Source organism: Cryptotermes secundus, unplaced genomic scaffold (assembly GCF_002891405.2).
Source record: "Cryptotermes secundus unplaced genomic scaffold, Csec_1.0 scaffold19, whole genome shotgun sequence".
Classification (NCBI taxonomy): Eukaryota; Metazoa; Arthropoda; class Insecta; order Blattodea; family Kalotermitidae; genus Cryptotermes; species Cryptotermes secundus.
In genome coordinates, this window is record NW_019729897.1 from 2020837 (window position 1) to 2038018 (window position 17182).

A 17182-nucleotide genomic window follows, 5' to 3' on the forward strand; every position below is an offset into this window, starting at 1 on the left:
ATTTGGCTTTAGGCCTGTAATGTGCTAACTACATTCTTGGATATTAACCACATCAAAATAGTGATCACAGTTCTAAATACAAGAGCTCACAATGTATGTTATGGCCCTATTACTGTTCTTATTCATTATCTGTTATTACACACAACTGGGTTCTATTACAACAGTCTCACTGAATTACTTACTGCACTGTACCCCTTAAGCGACTGGCTATGGGCTGGATGACTGAGGGGTCAGAGTTCAAGACCTGGAAAGGTCAAGAATTTTGTCTTCTACACGTCATCCAGACCAGCTCTGAGGCCCACCCAGCCTATCGAATGAGTACTAGGGGCTCTTTCCCCGGGGGTAAACCAAGTGGGGCATGAACCTGACCATTCACCTCAAACTAGGGCCGAGGTCAAGAAAATGTGGATCTATACATCCACTCATTCATATGCCTTCATGGCACAGGCTTTAATTAGTTAAGCACAGGAACAACTTCACCTTACATTACCTTTTATTGTACTCCTTAACTGGAGATCATCCCAAATAGTCATCAAAAGGGCCTAAGGAAGTAATGGTTTGATTCTACACTCTGCCCATCGTCTCCTGGACTTTCATAGCTGTGGTTATAAAGAGTTCTATAGGATCTGAGGTTCTTATAGCAGTGGTTATGAAGAGTTCTATAGGATTTCAGGTTCTAACAGCAGTGGTTATGAAGAGTTCTGTCTTGTGTGATACAACGGCTGGGTAGTCGGCTGAAAGTCAACCAACGTTTTGGAGGAGCATGTCCCATCCATCTTCAGGCCAAATAATAAACCAAGCAAGAAACCAGCATGAAGGTGGTAGCAAGCAGAGCCGGATCACCTCTCAGAAAAGAATAAAGAGGTCAATGAACCAAGTGCATGTTGATGTGTACTTAATCTATTTAAAATGGAAGTAGGAAGTTATAGTTGCTATTTCTGCACAAACAAATCATTTTACAATGGAAATACAGTGCACAGAGCAGTAGCCTACTTTGTCATTTAAAGTAATTAACAAAATGAAGTCACTGAAAGCAAAACATATTAGCTGAAAAATGATCATATCAGTGCCTGTTAAGGCTAGAGATGAGATGATACTTTTAAAAGACAGGACAGGATACACTTAATGCATCCTTTGGTTTTGTACATGAATCTTAAGCTAAGTGAAGGTTCATTCAATGGCATATTGACATTAAAATTTTACATCTGTCCTGAAGGGAATAGTGTTAAAAAGCAATCAATTTTGTTCTCAAAAGATTGAATGTAGGTCAGTTGGAAAACATATAAATACTGATGAACTATATAATTCTATACTGTAGGACATTTGTATAAGTTAAACTGACAGAGCATATGCAGAAAGAACTGGTGTGAAATCCACTGGCTCGATATATTCTGCCATTCTAATCAAGTTGATATTTCAACCAAACATATTCAATATCTAGATGAATATGCTGTTTGTCTATTTGGTACCTTACATCTTCTTCAGAGGAGAGATCATTTCCACAAATGACACATACAACCAGTACTGAAGTAAGGCAGATACATTCATTAGTTAAGTATCAGTGGTGTGGGGCTAGAAAATAACAACAGAAGATGCCATTCCCTATTCCCCTCTATTCCATATCTCCCACCCTCCTCCTCTTCCTAAAACATGTCCCAGATCTACTTATGAAAAATTAGGTCATCCTGTATATAAAACATAACCAATGTCAATAAGATCTAAAAGTTTGTGACAATGGTACATTAATATAAATATTATGTTTCTGGACATTATCCATTGCCCTGTTTTTATTTAAAACACGTTTTGGAGTAGGTTTCACCTGAAGACAGAGACAGAATCTAGTCTCCAAAATGTTGTTTTTAAATAAAAACACAACAGTGTTTTAGATAAAAACAGAATGATGGATGTCCAGAAAAATAACATTTGTACAAACAATGTTGTTATTGTGTAAGATTTGAGGCTTTCACGGCGGTTACTATGAAGAAAGCAGTCTTCTGGGATTTGGCACCATGTATATGTGGTGTTAACCGACGTTTCGGAGGAACGTATCGCCTCCATCTTCAGGGTAGAAGGAAAAATATAAGAAATCCAGAAGCAAAGAGATCGTGAGAACCGGTAAAAGCAGACCGGTCTGCGGATTTCTTATATTTTTCCTTCTACCCTGAAGATGGAGGCGATACGTTCCTCCGAAACATCGGTTAACACCACATATACACGGTGCCAAATCCCAGAAGACCGCTTTCTTCAATGTTGTTATTGTCCGTTCCAGTATAATGCTGCTTCATTCCATCATAATATCCAAAAGAATTGTTCCATTACAGCTATGAGTTCAGATGGAAGCAGTTATTGCTTGTGTCTAGATACTAAATGAGCATTTGTTTGGAACAACTGAAAAAGATCATATTAAATTCAGTATATAGTAATTGACCTACAAACCTCGAGAATATAAAGCAGAAATCCCAATTATTAGGACCCTTATTACTCATAGATACATGCTCGGTTTATCCTGTTTCTGATGGTTCATGCTAAAGTGCAACAACAGGAGTTCCTCTATTTGATATATAATGGACTGTCATACACAAAACTTTCTTTGACATATTCTGTGCAGAACTACATAGTTTCCAGGTATTATCTAAACAAGTGCTGAATACTGTGTATATGTGTACATGCAAAAATAAAACATGTCACATACAAATAAATAAGTACATAAACACAAACTAATTTCATGTGCTTTGTATCTTGACACATTAATAAAATTATATTACTCACACAGACCTAAGTGTCTTAATTGTGATTCCCTTTCTTCAAGTTCAGCCAATGCTTCTGATAACTGAGGTTAGTGGAGAAAAACAAATAATAATTAAGCAGTTTCAATTTGCAAGGATTTTTATAAGCATTATGAAATCTATATAAGGATGTGTCATGTTAACTTGCTTCACTACTATTCTCTGAGATGGGTCTTATAATGTACAGGAACTGAATCTAACACACACACATATGGCTACACTTAATTAGTATTTTTAATTATCTCTACATGAATCTATATTAAATTTTTTATGACCATGTATCTTAGTTCATATGTCAAGCAGTCCAGATGCTACAATTTACTCTTCAGGACGTACAAATGCAGTATTCAGTAACACACATCATATACATTTAACTCATTTCACATTCCATAAGGATAATGTAATTCAATGTAGTTCTCATGAAGTAGCACGGCAGTTATAATTAAACTGCCATTACATATCAAATTGGTGATAAAGAAAGAAGAAGATTTTGAAAGAGCATGATTGTAAGGATTGAAAAGATGATTATGGGCTTTATTTCAGAAACTAAAACTAAAAATAAATTGAAGTTCATGCTTAAGACCAAACAATAACTGAATAACTCTTCAAAGAACTATGTTCCAAATCTTTATTACAAAATGTTACTGTTTTTAATGTTCAGGATGACAAAAATGAATACAACTGCATATAAAATCTATTCTTGAACTTCCGATTCACCTAAAGGTAGATTAAACAATAGTCAAATCTTGAAAGAAGGACATCTATTTCTGGTTTGCATAATTTATGCAACACAAGAAAAATTAAACTCTATGTTCACAGAATATCACTTACAGCATTTTGGTTTCAACTCTATAGCAAAACATGTATGTTACTGAAATAGGCAAAACTATGTAGCTGCAAATTTCTTGCAACTTATTATAACTGACTGGATAGTCAGGTGCATAAGTAACGTAAGTAATCAGGTTCAATCCCAGGTCTAGTCAAGTGAGATTTGTGGTGGACAAAGTGCACTGGGGCAGCTTTTCTCCGAGTACTTCGGTTTCCTTTGCAATCTTCATTCCACCAACTGCTACACAATCACCCTCAACTATCATCTGTGGCTAGTACAATAGGCCAGAAGTGGCCGCAGTACAAGGGACTTAACTGCTCAATATTCTTATCCCTTCAAAACCATTTATTTTTTCCAAATTTTTAAAATTATCAGACTACCTAATGCCAGACAGCAACATGGGGATCTAAATGTTGAATTGAGTCAGACAGCTTAGGATCAGGTATCAAAGTAAAATCTGAGAGGAAATAGATCCTCTGTGAGAACCACAGATGGAAGATGTCTGGCCATGTGTGGCAATGAAAATGTCCCAAAGCAAGATAATTATTTCAAGAATGATCTTCATCAGAGATTCTTTCAGTAGCTTATTTCAAAGATGAGCTGAACCCCTACTAATGTACACTACTTACCACAAAACAAGACTCAATAAACATTATGCAGGCCCAGTCTATACTAACACAATTAAATTGGGGGGGGGTTTGCATGCATTCATACTCACCTTGAAGGCAAGTCTTTCATTATCCAGTTCAAGTTGCCTGGAGGCCTTTTCTAAGAGCTGCACACGGTCACACATCTCTGCAACCTCTCTGCGTAGCACTTCTTTCTCAGAGGAGACCTACAATTGACAAGAAAAGGACATGGATAGTACTCTGTACAAAGGATCTGAAGCTCTCACGGGTGTCATGGGCCATAGATTCTGATGAAGGCCTCAAATCCACTCATGTTATATGTTTACTTACTTACTTACTTACTCATGGAGCTGAGCCCTTCTGGAGGAGCCGCGAATTCTGCAGCTACTCAAGAATTTCCCAGCATTTTATGGAACCCGAAGGTTCATCACCATGTTCACAAGAGCCCTCCACTGGTCCCTATCCTGAGCCAGATCTATCCAATCCATACCATCCCATCCTATCTCTCTAAGATCCATTCTAATATTGTCCACCCACCTTCGCCTTAGTCTTCCGTGGTCTCCTTCCTTCTGGCTTTCCCACCAATATCCTATACGCATTCCTCATCTCCCCCATTCGTGCTACATGACCTGCCCACCTCATCCTCCTTGACTTGATCATTCTAATTATACTTGGAGAAGAGTACAAGTTATGAAGCTCCTCATTATGCAGTTTTCTCCAACCTCCTGTCACTTCATCTCTCTTCGGTCCAAATATTCTCCTCAACACCCTGTTCTCAAACATCCTCAACCTATGTCCCTCCCTTAATGTGAGAGACCAAGTTTCACCCCCATACATAACCACAGGCAAAATTATAGTTTCTAAGAGGTGTCTGAACTCGGGTAATGTTTGCTTTGTCTTCTCATCTGTTGTCCAAAACATATTATATGTTTATAACACATAACTTCCAAATTACAAAGATTCATCAATAAGAATTAACATATCAAAATATTATATTTAGTCACAACAGTTATTTTCATTTTTTATGAACAGATACCCTGTACTCCAAGTAAGGGGGGTAAAGCAATAACACATTTAACTTGTAGTCTGGAGGTACTGACCACTGTAAGAAACTGCTGAGAGAATACAAGGTGTGGCAATAAAGAACCCGGATTACTTTTATGACTCATTTCCGGCCACGTCATTGACCAAGAGGAGGGTAGGGCATTGACCCTTGGACTTCCCTCTACCGTCACACAAAGTTTCATTCACGTGCATCGGTTAGTCTGGCCGCGACCATTGTTAGAAGCGGATCGTGTTTCTGAGCTCCGTCGGAATAATGCTGAGTGCTAATGCAGAACAACGTGCTAACATCAAATTCCTCACAAAACTTGGAAAATCTGCCACTGAAACTTACAATTTGTTGACAGAAGTATATGGTGATCAGTGTCTATCTCGCACGCAAGTTTTCGAGTGGTTTAAGAAGTTTATGGAGGGTAGGAAAAACGTCGGGAACGATCCAAAATCGGGCCGTCCTCCCACTGCGAAAACTCCAGAGAATGTGGAGAAGGTCGCTAGAATTGTTCGAAGAGATCGTCGACTGAGCATTCGAGCAATTTCTGAACTTACGAACATCAATAAGGAAAGTGTTAGACAGATTTTGCACGACGATCTGGGCATGAAAAAGGTGTGTGCTAAAGTGGTGCCAAAAATCCTTACCCCCCAGCAAAAGGAACATCGAGTGAATTGCTGTGTTGACACTCTTGAAAACATTGAAAATGATCCTGATTTCTTCCAAAACGTAATTACGTGTGACGAAACTTGGATTCTTCAATATGATCCAGAGACTAAGCGACAATCCATGCATTGGAAGAGCCCCAAATCCCCTAGGAAGAAGAAAGCGCGCATGAGCAAGTCCAAATTCAAAGCAATGATGATTGTTTTTTTCGATATCCGGGGGGTAATCTACATTGATTGGGTGCCTGAAGGTCAGACTGTCAATCAGGTTTATTATAAAAATGTTTTGACGTACCTCCGTGAACGTGTGCGACGAAGGAGACCAGACATGTGGAAGAATGCCTCATGGGTTCTTCATCACGACAACGCGCCAGCACACAACGCGCTATCTGTGAAGAGGTATTTGGCAAAAAACAACATTCCAGTGATGGAACATCCACCGTATTCTCCGGACCTAGCACCGTGCGACTTTTTCTCTTCCCAAAAATCAAGTCTGCGCTGAAAGGGACCAGGTTCGAGTCCGTGGATGCAGTGAAAGCAAAAGCGACGCAACTCTTGAAGAGCATAACACAAGATGACCTGCAGCACTGCTTCCAACAGTGGAAAATTCGCATGGAGCGGTGTAGGGATCGGGGAGGGGACTACATTGAAGGGGATAACATTTCGACTGTCTGATTTTTTTTTAATAAAGGGTTAGAGCATGAATCCGGTTTCTTTATTGCCACACCTTGTACATAACAGGCAATTGATCCAAGTAAGACAAGTCATTCATCTCTTTCACTGGTAGCTAACTTTTGTTAAGTGTGCATTTTTCATACAAAATTCTTCAGTTTGTAATTAGCTGGTAAATGGTGTGATATATTTCACTACATAATCACAATTACTTGTTCTGTAGGCCTAGTGTATTGTAAACTGATTTTTTCTGCAAGTATGTTGGTTTTGTTGTTCTGTCACTACATCTGCCTTGAATTATATATGGATCTCTCGAGATCTACAACACTCTTACATGCCAGACACCAGTCATATGAATTAATCATTATATACTAAATGAAGCACATGTCACACATTAAGGGAATTTTGAAAATGGGAACAGCCTAATCAGCAAACAGAGCACAGACTCTGGAATGACACATGTAACTTATTCATATGCAAATACAATACTGTGTATACTTCACCTTTATTATTTCTGACAGAAGATCTCCTTCTTTGCTCAAACCATTCACACCATTGGAAATTTTCAGTTTCTTCAAAATATCTATCTCCTCCATCAGTTTTGCTCTGTCTGCTATCAAAAATGCAACCTGGAAACACATACAGACTGACACAGAGATGACACTGAAATGGCTCGTTTTAGTACAGAGGAACCTAAGCACATCAGGTGATCTTTCATTAATCCCTTAAGCCTTTCTTTAACCACTTCCACTTTAAATTACTTAAAAAACAGAGTCTACTGTCAATATATTTCCAATATGCTAGAAATAACTGTCACCTTAAATTGTAAAACACAGAATTATTCTTTTCTCACATAATCCAAATGATAAGAGAATTCATATGGTTCATGGAAAGATCAAAACATTAACAACTATATCTTACACAAGGAGAGAAGCTTTCTTCAGGTTCATGGTGCAGTTATTTGGCGTTTCTCTGTGGCCATATGTCAGGCTAAGAGGTTTAACTTTATCACCTGGGAACCATAAATTTTCAACTTTCCAGCAGAATAGGGTTGACAACTGGATTTTATGTTTATGTCTATGTTTACATTTATTTACTGCCATAAATAAAGGATTTTAACCCATACCATATATGTTCTATTTGACGGTTGAGTTTTCCCTGTGAGGGTATGTAATTCACAATCAACAGGGCATGCTGAATTATATCTTCTTAAATCAGACTGCATTTTGTTTACCCTAACACACAAAATAATGCAAAAGGAAAGCACTATCTGATAACTGACAATGAAACATTTTGACTTTTCACACCATTCTAAAGAGTGTTCAAGATTTTGTTCTTTCTAAATACTCTCTTGTACATTTTACAATTTAGCTATTGTATCTACTATAACAGAGTCAGAATAGCTCAGTCAGTATGGCATCTAGACTATGGGTTGAATGACTGAGGAATTATGGTTAGATTCCTGGCAGGGATAAAACCTTTTATTCCACACAGCATCCAAACCAGCCCTGCAGTCCATCCAACCTCCTACACAACGAATGCCAGGGCTCTCTCCCTAGAGGTAAAGTCACCATGGATTAAATTGACTACTCAACTGGCCCTTTAGGTATAAATGCAGCTATACATTCAGTGCCCCATACACCTTCATGGTATGATGCATAACAAAGAATGGATACAACTTTAATTTTGATCTACTATAGGGGAAATCCTAGACTTGAATATAAGACTGATTCAGCTGCAGCTTTTCCATGTTCTCAATTTCTCAAGCAAATGTTCCGATAGTATCTTACAATAGTCTACAACCACTTCCTCCTCCAAACTCCCAAGCATCCTGTTAAGCATTTAATTCAAACTGTACCTGTTCCCCCAGTGACTCTTCTGCAATACAGTGGAGCCCACTTTTCTCCAGCAATGTAGCAAGAGTTGCAGTCTGTTGCTGTGAAGACTCAAGCTTTGTGCGCAATGATAAAGTCTCAGACTCAAGATTGTCAGCACGCTTTTCTGCAAGATCTCGAATATGCCCAATATAGCTCTCCATCTCCTAAAAAAAATGAATAAGACAAAATAAAACTTTAATAAAAACTGGTGATCATCATTATTGATCCCACTATTAGCTCTCGTTAGCCACAGGTATTAAAAAGTACTCAATTCTTTTTTAGTTCTTCCTGTGCACATTCTTCCTTGCAACATTTTATTTTATAAATTGTATCGAAGTGCAAAGTTCTACAGCTTGGGGCTGGCAGGAGCTAACAACAAAGAACAAAAGAACAACATGTCATGAAATGTTACACAGGGCCTACAGACAGATTCTTTGAAAAGCAGTTTTGGTGGAAGAACCCGAAGGAAACAGACTGCTTGGAAGACCTAGACAAGGATGGGAGAATTTTTAAAATGGATCTTAAAGAAACAGGATGTGAGGATATAGACTGGATACAGTGGTAGGCTCTTGTGAACATTGCAATGAGCCTTTGGGTTACATAAAATCCTGGTAATTCTTTGACTGGCTGGGCAACTATTAGTTTCTCAAGCAGGACTTCATTCCATGGAGTTAATTATCAAAGCCCAATCTTACAACACATTATTTCCAGTTTCTGTCTGAAAGTATAAAAAAATATACATTATCAACATTTAAAGATATTCAACTTAACATTACTGTATAATACTGTCACATATTAGTAACTTGACAAGGGGTTTGTATTGGTAAGTGGATTTATTGGGCACCTATAACTCATAACTACAACTGATTATAAGAGTCTCACTAATTTGCACGCTTAACAAGTCACTACTGAAAACACTAATTCTTCTCAGTCTGTTACAGTCTTTACTGGTCATTACTTGGTTACCGTCTTCACTATGTATCACTTGGTTCTAGCTGCTAATCATGGTGCTTCTTCAAGGCCAACCATGCAATTATGGTTCACAAACTGCACTCACCAACTGCCAACTCAACTGTCCTGTTGGTTCTCATCATATGGCCTCAGGATGGACATAATACAAAACGCTGCTTCCAAAAATCCATCTATAGTTGCGAGTTTATTCATTGCCTAGCCATGCTTGTTTATTTTGCTGTTACCTCATATCAGACAACTTCTTCTGCAGCCATTCGTCTGGCTTCCAGCTATCATGTCAAAATATCTAAGATGTGATAAATTTTTCCATACCTAACCTCATACAGATGTGAGTTGACCACTTATTTATGCTTTACACAAAATGAACAGACCTTCATGCCATACGTAAACTACAAATGCACTCAACCATACTTGTGGTGTAGTACTATCTATACACATAACCATCACATATAATTGTGAAAGGTTTCTTCCCACTTAATATGCTGATATTAATAATTACATGTGACAAGCAAGCAGGCCAGAATGTGTCAGAAGTTGTATGTGCAATAGAGCCGCACACTAACACCATTCTGTTCTAACAAAGAGCTTAAATTACTAAAACTTTTTCAATGCCTCAATAAAGTAAACCATTTCTGACTTCCTTGCAATCAATGTTGAATGCATCCATAACAATGGTGCTGATATCCTACTTACCCTACTTCCAACAGACAAATCAGCCCATCCATTATCCTTCACCAATATAAATATAAGCTCCTAACTTTATCTATAGAACTTATAACCAAAGAGTCAGGACAGTTCAGTTGGTGTAGCAATGAGCAAGGATTGAATTCTCAGCAGTGACAAAGGATTCTTCTCCACTCCACAGCATCCAGCTCAGCTCTGTAGCCCATCCCACCTCCTATCCAATGGGTACCCAGGGTTCTTCCCCGGTGGGGGGGGGGGGGTAAAGCAACAGGGGCATGAAGCTGACCACTCACTCACATCTAGTACCAAGGTCAAGAATTGTGGAGCTATACCTTCACACTGACCCATATGGCATAGTGGTTGATTAATTAAGCACAAGGACAACTTCATCTTACCTTACTTTAACCAAGGTATCCTTCCTTCAACCCCAAACTTCATAATCACTGTTTCTACATTAACATTTGTTTCTGTTCACTTTCATTCGCCCTATAATCCTATTTCCTGAATAAGTAAAATGTGTTGAATTTGAGATTCTCACAGCAGTGACCATGATGAGTAGGCCTATTGGCGTCTGCAATGTGATGCTGTGAGGTTCTACAGAAGTTTGCTGATGGTTTGGTGGAACACCTTGCCACCATCTTTGGGATCGGCTTGTTATTGGATCATTACGTAGCGTATCTTTCGCCCTCAAGACAGAGGCTGTATGTTTCTCTGAAACACTGGTGAACTTCTACAAGACCTCAAGGCCTCACATAAAAAAAAAAACGGTATACAAGTACGTCAAATACAGTCTCAATGGGATAACTGAAGAATGGTGTTTGGGTCCATCTGTGCATAAATGAAGTGTGCTAAAATCTGAGATATTAAAAGACGAAAAAAGCTAACAGCTTGAGCTATGGCACAGTTACATGCTTATCAAGTATACACAATATGGTGACTAACTATAGCAAGTTAGAATTATTTGTATTTGGGTTGGGAACTACAGGCCAGTGTCATTAATTTCGGTTTTTTCTAAAATAATCAAAAAATTATACACAACAGACTTTTATCATTCATAAATAAGTACAGCATAAAAAACAATAAACAGCAAGGATTCTGCAAAGGAAAATCAACACATACAGCAATCACAGAATTTACAAAAACGGTTTACAAAGCACTAGATAAAAAGAAACGAGCATAGGAATATTTTTGGATTTATCAAAAGCGTTCGACCTAGTAGATCATGATATATTGCTAAGTAAGACGGAAAGAATGGGAATACGAGGGGTTACACTAAGGTGGTTCCAAACATACTTAGAAAATAGAGAACAAGCGGTAGAAATTACATACAGATGCAAAAAAAACTAATCGTAGTAACTGACTTGTCCTATATCATGTAACAATGATCTATAGTGACGAAATAAATAAATAATGTAAAACGGAATCGAAGTTCAGGGAAAAGTTGGGAGAATTGGGTAAATTATGATATTTATGTTAAACTTAAGAAATACATAAATTTAAAATGCAGGTACAGGTATGTAATAAACGTACTGTAAAGTTGTTATTCAGAACCCTCTATCATACAAAATTCAGTGACATGTAAGAGCAGAGTAGCATAGTTACCAAGGTTAATCCTACCTCCAGTTCTTCACTCCTAAGATCACGTAACTTGTCCAACTGCCTGCGTGAGCTTCGTAAATTGCTCTCTGCATCCACCAGCCATCGCCATACATGAAGCACACGCTCCTCAACACATAGACTTTCAAAATCCAATCCCTCCTTCTCAAATCGTCGCTGTATCTCAGACCATTCATCTTCACACTAACAACAAAGGTTGAAGTTGGATTTATGGTCTGTACAATAGGTGTGGCATACATGCATATTTCGGTTACACTTCTATGAAAAACCTAATAAAATTGTGGCTGTTCTTGACAAATAATGTAATTTAATTAAAAGTGCCGAAAGAGATGGCTTTTCGGTCCATATTACCTCGCTATTCTTTCGGCTCATTTCTCCAATCCTATTTCAGGTTCTGGGCTACTTGAAGACCGACGAATAACTCATCTTGTGCAAGTAGTAACATTTCGTCGTCCATAAATGTAAATTTAAAAAGCTAAACAAACACGCCGGACAGTTAGAGTCGCAAATCTCGCAACTTCTACGACAAAACTACAACCACTCCAGCCCTCCAAGCTCCAAACCACACGTCTTATACGTCTTATACTGTTATCACTGTTATTGATGGGCACAATCGAAAGCTGCATCACGGATTACTACGTACCATAGCTTCAACACGAACCATGCCCAGTTGTGGTGCCAACATTATAATATACACTTACAAACACGTATCAATTAACATATCGAATATTAGCTGTACCTGATTTCTGTTGTGGGGTTTTTTTTTTTTTTTTGGTCTTCGCGTTACTTCAATGACAACCTACTTCTTCGGAACAGTTTGTAGGTCCTGAAAAGAACCGTTGGTTGCTGAGTGCTTGGCCGGTGAAGTAGCGCGCGCGCGCCGGTAGGAAGGGATGTTGGTTGCGGTGTGTGGACTGGCCGCGGTGCGGCCGTTGCTTGATCGCAGTGCGGCAGATGGTGGAGGTTGCTTGATCGCAGTGGGGCAGCTGCTGGTGGAAGTCTGGTTGTCGAGCGCGGTCCCTGGAGTGGAGAGGCAATAGCTAAGCCAGTTGCCCAGTGTGTCGGGCATGACTACCGGCGAATCGAGGCGGCCGAGTTGCCCAGTGAGTCGGGTGTGAGACCGCCGGACAGCCGAGGCAGTCGTGCCTGGCGCAGCGAAGTGCCGATGCCTCCGAAGACCGAGCGCTGGCGACGAAGTGTGCTGATTGTAGACTGCTCATCGTAGACTGATCGTTGACTGATGCTGCCGGTCTGAGTCTGAGTCACGTTGCAACTGACGGTCAGTCAGTCTGTCGGTCTTGGTGTCGAGCCCCAGCTGGGGCTCATGACCAGATATTTCTTTTCAATGAAAGTTACCGTCCTGTCCATGTGTAGCGCCCTCTCTGACGAGAGGTCGGGTCTGTCATCTGTCAGTCAGTCTGTATTAAGTCTATTGTCTGTATTTACATACATTTACAAATACACACTTAATCCTTACTTCTATGTACAATATATACACAGCCTCTGTCAGTCCAGGCTAGGTACAGCAGATTATGCTCTTTATATATGTATATATATATTTCCTAGTAGTATTAGCTACCACGGCAGTCTAGTCATTTGAACGGTCGTATGCCTGACCGCCGCCAATTTTAAGCCTCTTATACTTTCTGTGCCGGGCTTCGCCTGATGCTGCCGGGTTGGAGCTGCTCCTTTTATACCAAGTGTGATGGCGGAGCGAAAATTTGCTGAGCGCTGATTGGCTAGAGCGCGTAATGATGTGTATGCGGGCTAGCAGCAAGCGCTGTATAAATGCGAACGTTTGAGGCAATTCGATTGATACACAGTTACACTGAACGATCTGAAGTCCCTAGTGAAAGCCAGAACATCGGAGGCAACAAAAACCCAGGCGAAGGCTCCCAAGAGGAAGACTTCAAAGAGGTCTGAAGGCGGAAACGGCAGAGCACAACCGAGTCCGCCCCGACTTCAAAGAAGGCAGCGGCTGCCACAGGCAACACCCAAACCAAAGAGGTGCCTACCCGCAACTACTTTGCTCCTCTCAGGGTGACGACAATGGACACCGACACTGCTGGTAACGGAGCCACTGCGCTGGAGGAGGGAGCCACTACTCTGGAGGTGGATTCATCAGGTAGAGCAGGCAGGCCACCCCCAATAATTATAACGACCACAGTGAACCTCATTCACTTACAAAAGCAACTTAAAAATGTGGTCAGTGGTGACTTTGAGTTCCGTAATACCAAAAGCGGGACCAGAGTCATCACCAAAAGTATGGCGGATTTCGAAGCCGTCAAGTCCTATCTCTCAAACAACAAACTTTCCTATTTTACCTTCTTTCCGAAGTCCCTAAAACCCATTAAGGCTGTAATCCGTCACCTCCCCCACAACACCCCGGCGGAAGATATTTCTGATGGATTGGTGACCCTGGGATTTGACGTGGTTAGCGTCAAGCAGATGACAACCACCCGAGGGTCGCCTTCAGAAGGAAGGATATCCAGAAACCTTCCCCTCTTCCTTATAACCTTACCCAGGACGGCAAAATCCCAAGATATTTTCAAACTAAATAACCTTTGCCATATTTCCATCCGGGTCGAGGCTTATAGAGCACAGAGTGGCCTTACGCAGTGTCACAACTGCCAACAATTTGGCCACGTCTGGGCTAATTGTAAGCAACCTCCCCGTTGCATGTGGTGCGGGGGTGGCCACCTGCACAGAGAGTGCCCCGAGAAAGAGAACGCTACCTCCACTCCAGCGTGCTGTAACTGTGAGTTGAAGGATGGGGAGAAACCGCATCCCGCTAACTACCGCGGCTGCAGTCACGCGAAGGAGGAACTGCAGAAGAGGAAATTGCAGAGAGCACCCAAAACCACAACAGGAAGGGTGTTCTCATCAAATATAGTCACTCCTGGAGTCTCCTTCGCGGCGGCTCTCCGAGGCAACACGTTGCAGGAGCAGCGGTCTCAGACTCTACATACACCAGTGGCAGTCCCACCAGCAGTCACGAAACCGACCGTCCCGGTTCCTGTACTGGAACAACACACAGGTCAGTCAGTTCAGGCTTCTAATGTAAACAGTCAATCTCTCGACAATATGTTGAGAGTAATGACTGTAGTACAGCAAATTATGACAGAGGTCAGTGGTGCAGTGTCCGAGGAAGACAAAATAATGGCCATAACTAAAATCGCTCTAAACTTAATGAAACAAAATGGCCACTAGAGTTTATAGGCCCCTCAAAGTCATAGCATTTAATGCGAACGGCATTGGGAGGCAGCGCTATGAGCTCAGTAAACAGCTGCAAGACCTACACGTAGATGTGGCCCTGTTTTCAGAGACACATCTGAAACCTCATGAGAGGTTCTTTATTCCAAATTACCACTTTTATAGAATCGACCGCCAGTCGGGCAGAAAGGGCGGAACTGCCGTTGCAGTAAGAAAAGGCATTCCCCATAATTATGTAGACCTACCACCCCTTGTTTCAGTAGAAGCGACAGGGGTCTGCATACCAATTGGTAATAGCGAAGTGTTGCTTGCAGCTGTTTATAAATCTCCAGGCAAAGCCTGGAGTGATGCTGACATCATTGAGCTAATAAGCTTCAGACGAAAGTCTATTTTGGCAGATGATTTGAATGCTAAGAACCCCTTTTGGAATAGCATAGTTTCAAACCCTTCAGGCTTGAAACTTATGGATTTATTTGATATGAGTGATTTCGAAAACTCAGCACCACAGTGCCCCAATCATTATTCCCCTGCGGGAAATGGTGACGTGTTAGACATTATGGTTCACCAAAATATTAGAATGTCGGATGTCGTCGTCTCTGATATTTTGGACTGACATCACCTACCAATAATATTCCACATACTGGATCACGTTAAAATTAGGAATCTTTCGGAACCCATTGAAAAATTTACAGATTGGGAACGGTTTCAAAGCCTCGCTTCTGAATTAATACCACCTAAACTAGAAATTAATTCGGGGGTAGAAGCCGATAAAGCGGCACGCGACTTTGCAGCCTCTATTGCTTCGGCATATAGGCTGTCGACAAGTAAAGTTACACTTTCGGACTTAAACAACGATCTTCCTGGTCTAGATCGTTTGATTAAATACAAGCAGAGGCTACGAAAACTGTGGCAAGAAACCAGGGATCCAGCATGTAAAACGGCAGTCAATTGGGTCACCAAAGCAATCAGGAGAATGACCGTAATAAGGCACTTGAACGGTGGGAAACAAAAATAAGTAACACCGAAGTCACACCTCAGTGTATATGGCCCATTGCGAAATCTCTCCTTCAGAGAGACGGACCAAGGGCACCAACTGCTATTCATGGTTCTTCTGGCCTAAAATTTCATCCTTCTGAAAAAGCCAATGAAATTGCCGACTGTTTGGAAACTCAGTTCACGCCACATGACCTGTGCGATAAAAACCATGAAGAGCGGGTGGAGGCTAGAGTTCAAGCTCTGCTGGAAGCCGTGGATGAAAACCCCCTTCTAAGGATCAGACCATGTGACGTTCAGAAATTAATAAAATCCCTGAAATTAAAAAAGGCCTGTGGAATTGACGGCATCCCAAATGAATGCCTCAGGCACCTTCCAAGGCGACCATTGGTTCACCTAACTCACTTATTCAATCACTTTTTTCGGCCCTCTCACTTTCCAAATACTTGGAAGGAAGCAAAAATAATAACTTTACCTAAACCGGGTAAAGACCCGAAATTTCCTCAAAATTTACATCCGATCAGCCTCCTGTCCACGACAATGAAAGTATTCGAAAAGGTAATTTAAAAAATTCCTCCGTAAACATATTGAAGAAAGAGGCCTGCTCAACGCAAGTCAGTTTGGTTTTCGTGCACGTCACAGCACGACATTGCAATGTATGAGGCTGGCGGACCACGTGACCCTTAATTTCAACAATAAAATGTCTACGGCTGCAGTGTTCTTGGACATCGAAAAAGCCTTTGATACCACGTGGCACTCAGGCTTGCTGTTTAAGTTATCAAAATTGGAATTCTCTAACACTTTGACCAAGCTTATTGGGTCCTTTCTTTGTAAACGTAAATTCAGGGTCTCGGTTGAAGGCGAAATGTCAACGCCAAGGGAAATGCAAGCAGGGGTGCCACAAGGTTCTGTCCCTTCCCCTACTCTTTTTAACTTGTATACTAATGATGCTCCCCAAACACATGGTGTTCACCTGGCCCTCTTTGCGGACGACACCTCTCTATATGCGACAAATCGCAAGGAGGGTTTTATTGTTAGAAAACTCCAGCGCGGCCTCACCACAATGGACACCTGGTGCGAGCGCTGGAATATAAAAATTAATGAAGATATGACTCAGGGAGTCTACTTCTCTTGTGGTCGTCGATCGCCTGAATCTTGTCTTACTCTAAATGGAAGAAAAATTCCATTGGTAAA

General features: G+C 40.8%; 1 protein-coding gene across 1 annotated transcript in view; it reads right to left on the reverse strand.

The window, feature by feature from the left end:
• The window catches only part of LOC111865693 (nuclear-pore anchor), a 31988-nt gene extending 19609 nt beyond the window's left edge, over window positions 1-12379 (reverse strand). Inside the window, exons 1-6 of the mRNA XM_023853913.2 lie at window positions 12134-12379; window positions 11783-11965; window positions 8491-8673; window positions 7136-7261; window positions 4334-4450; window positions 2776-2830 (exon numbers count right to left, since the gene is read on the reverse strand). Coding sequence (XP_023709681.2) covers window positions 2776-2830; window positions 4334-4450; window positions 7136-7261; window positions 8491-8673; window positions 11783-11965; window positions 12134-12154 — 685 coding nt within the window. The 5' untranslated portion in view covers window positions 12155-12379. The remainder of the gene's footprint in view (window positions 1-2775; window positions 2831-4333; window positions 4451-7135; window positions 7262-8490; window positions 8674-11782; window positions 11966-12133) is intronic.
• Between the last annotated feature and the right edge of the window lie 4803 nt (window positions 12380-17182).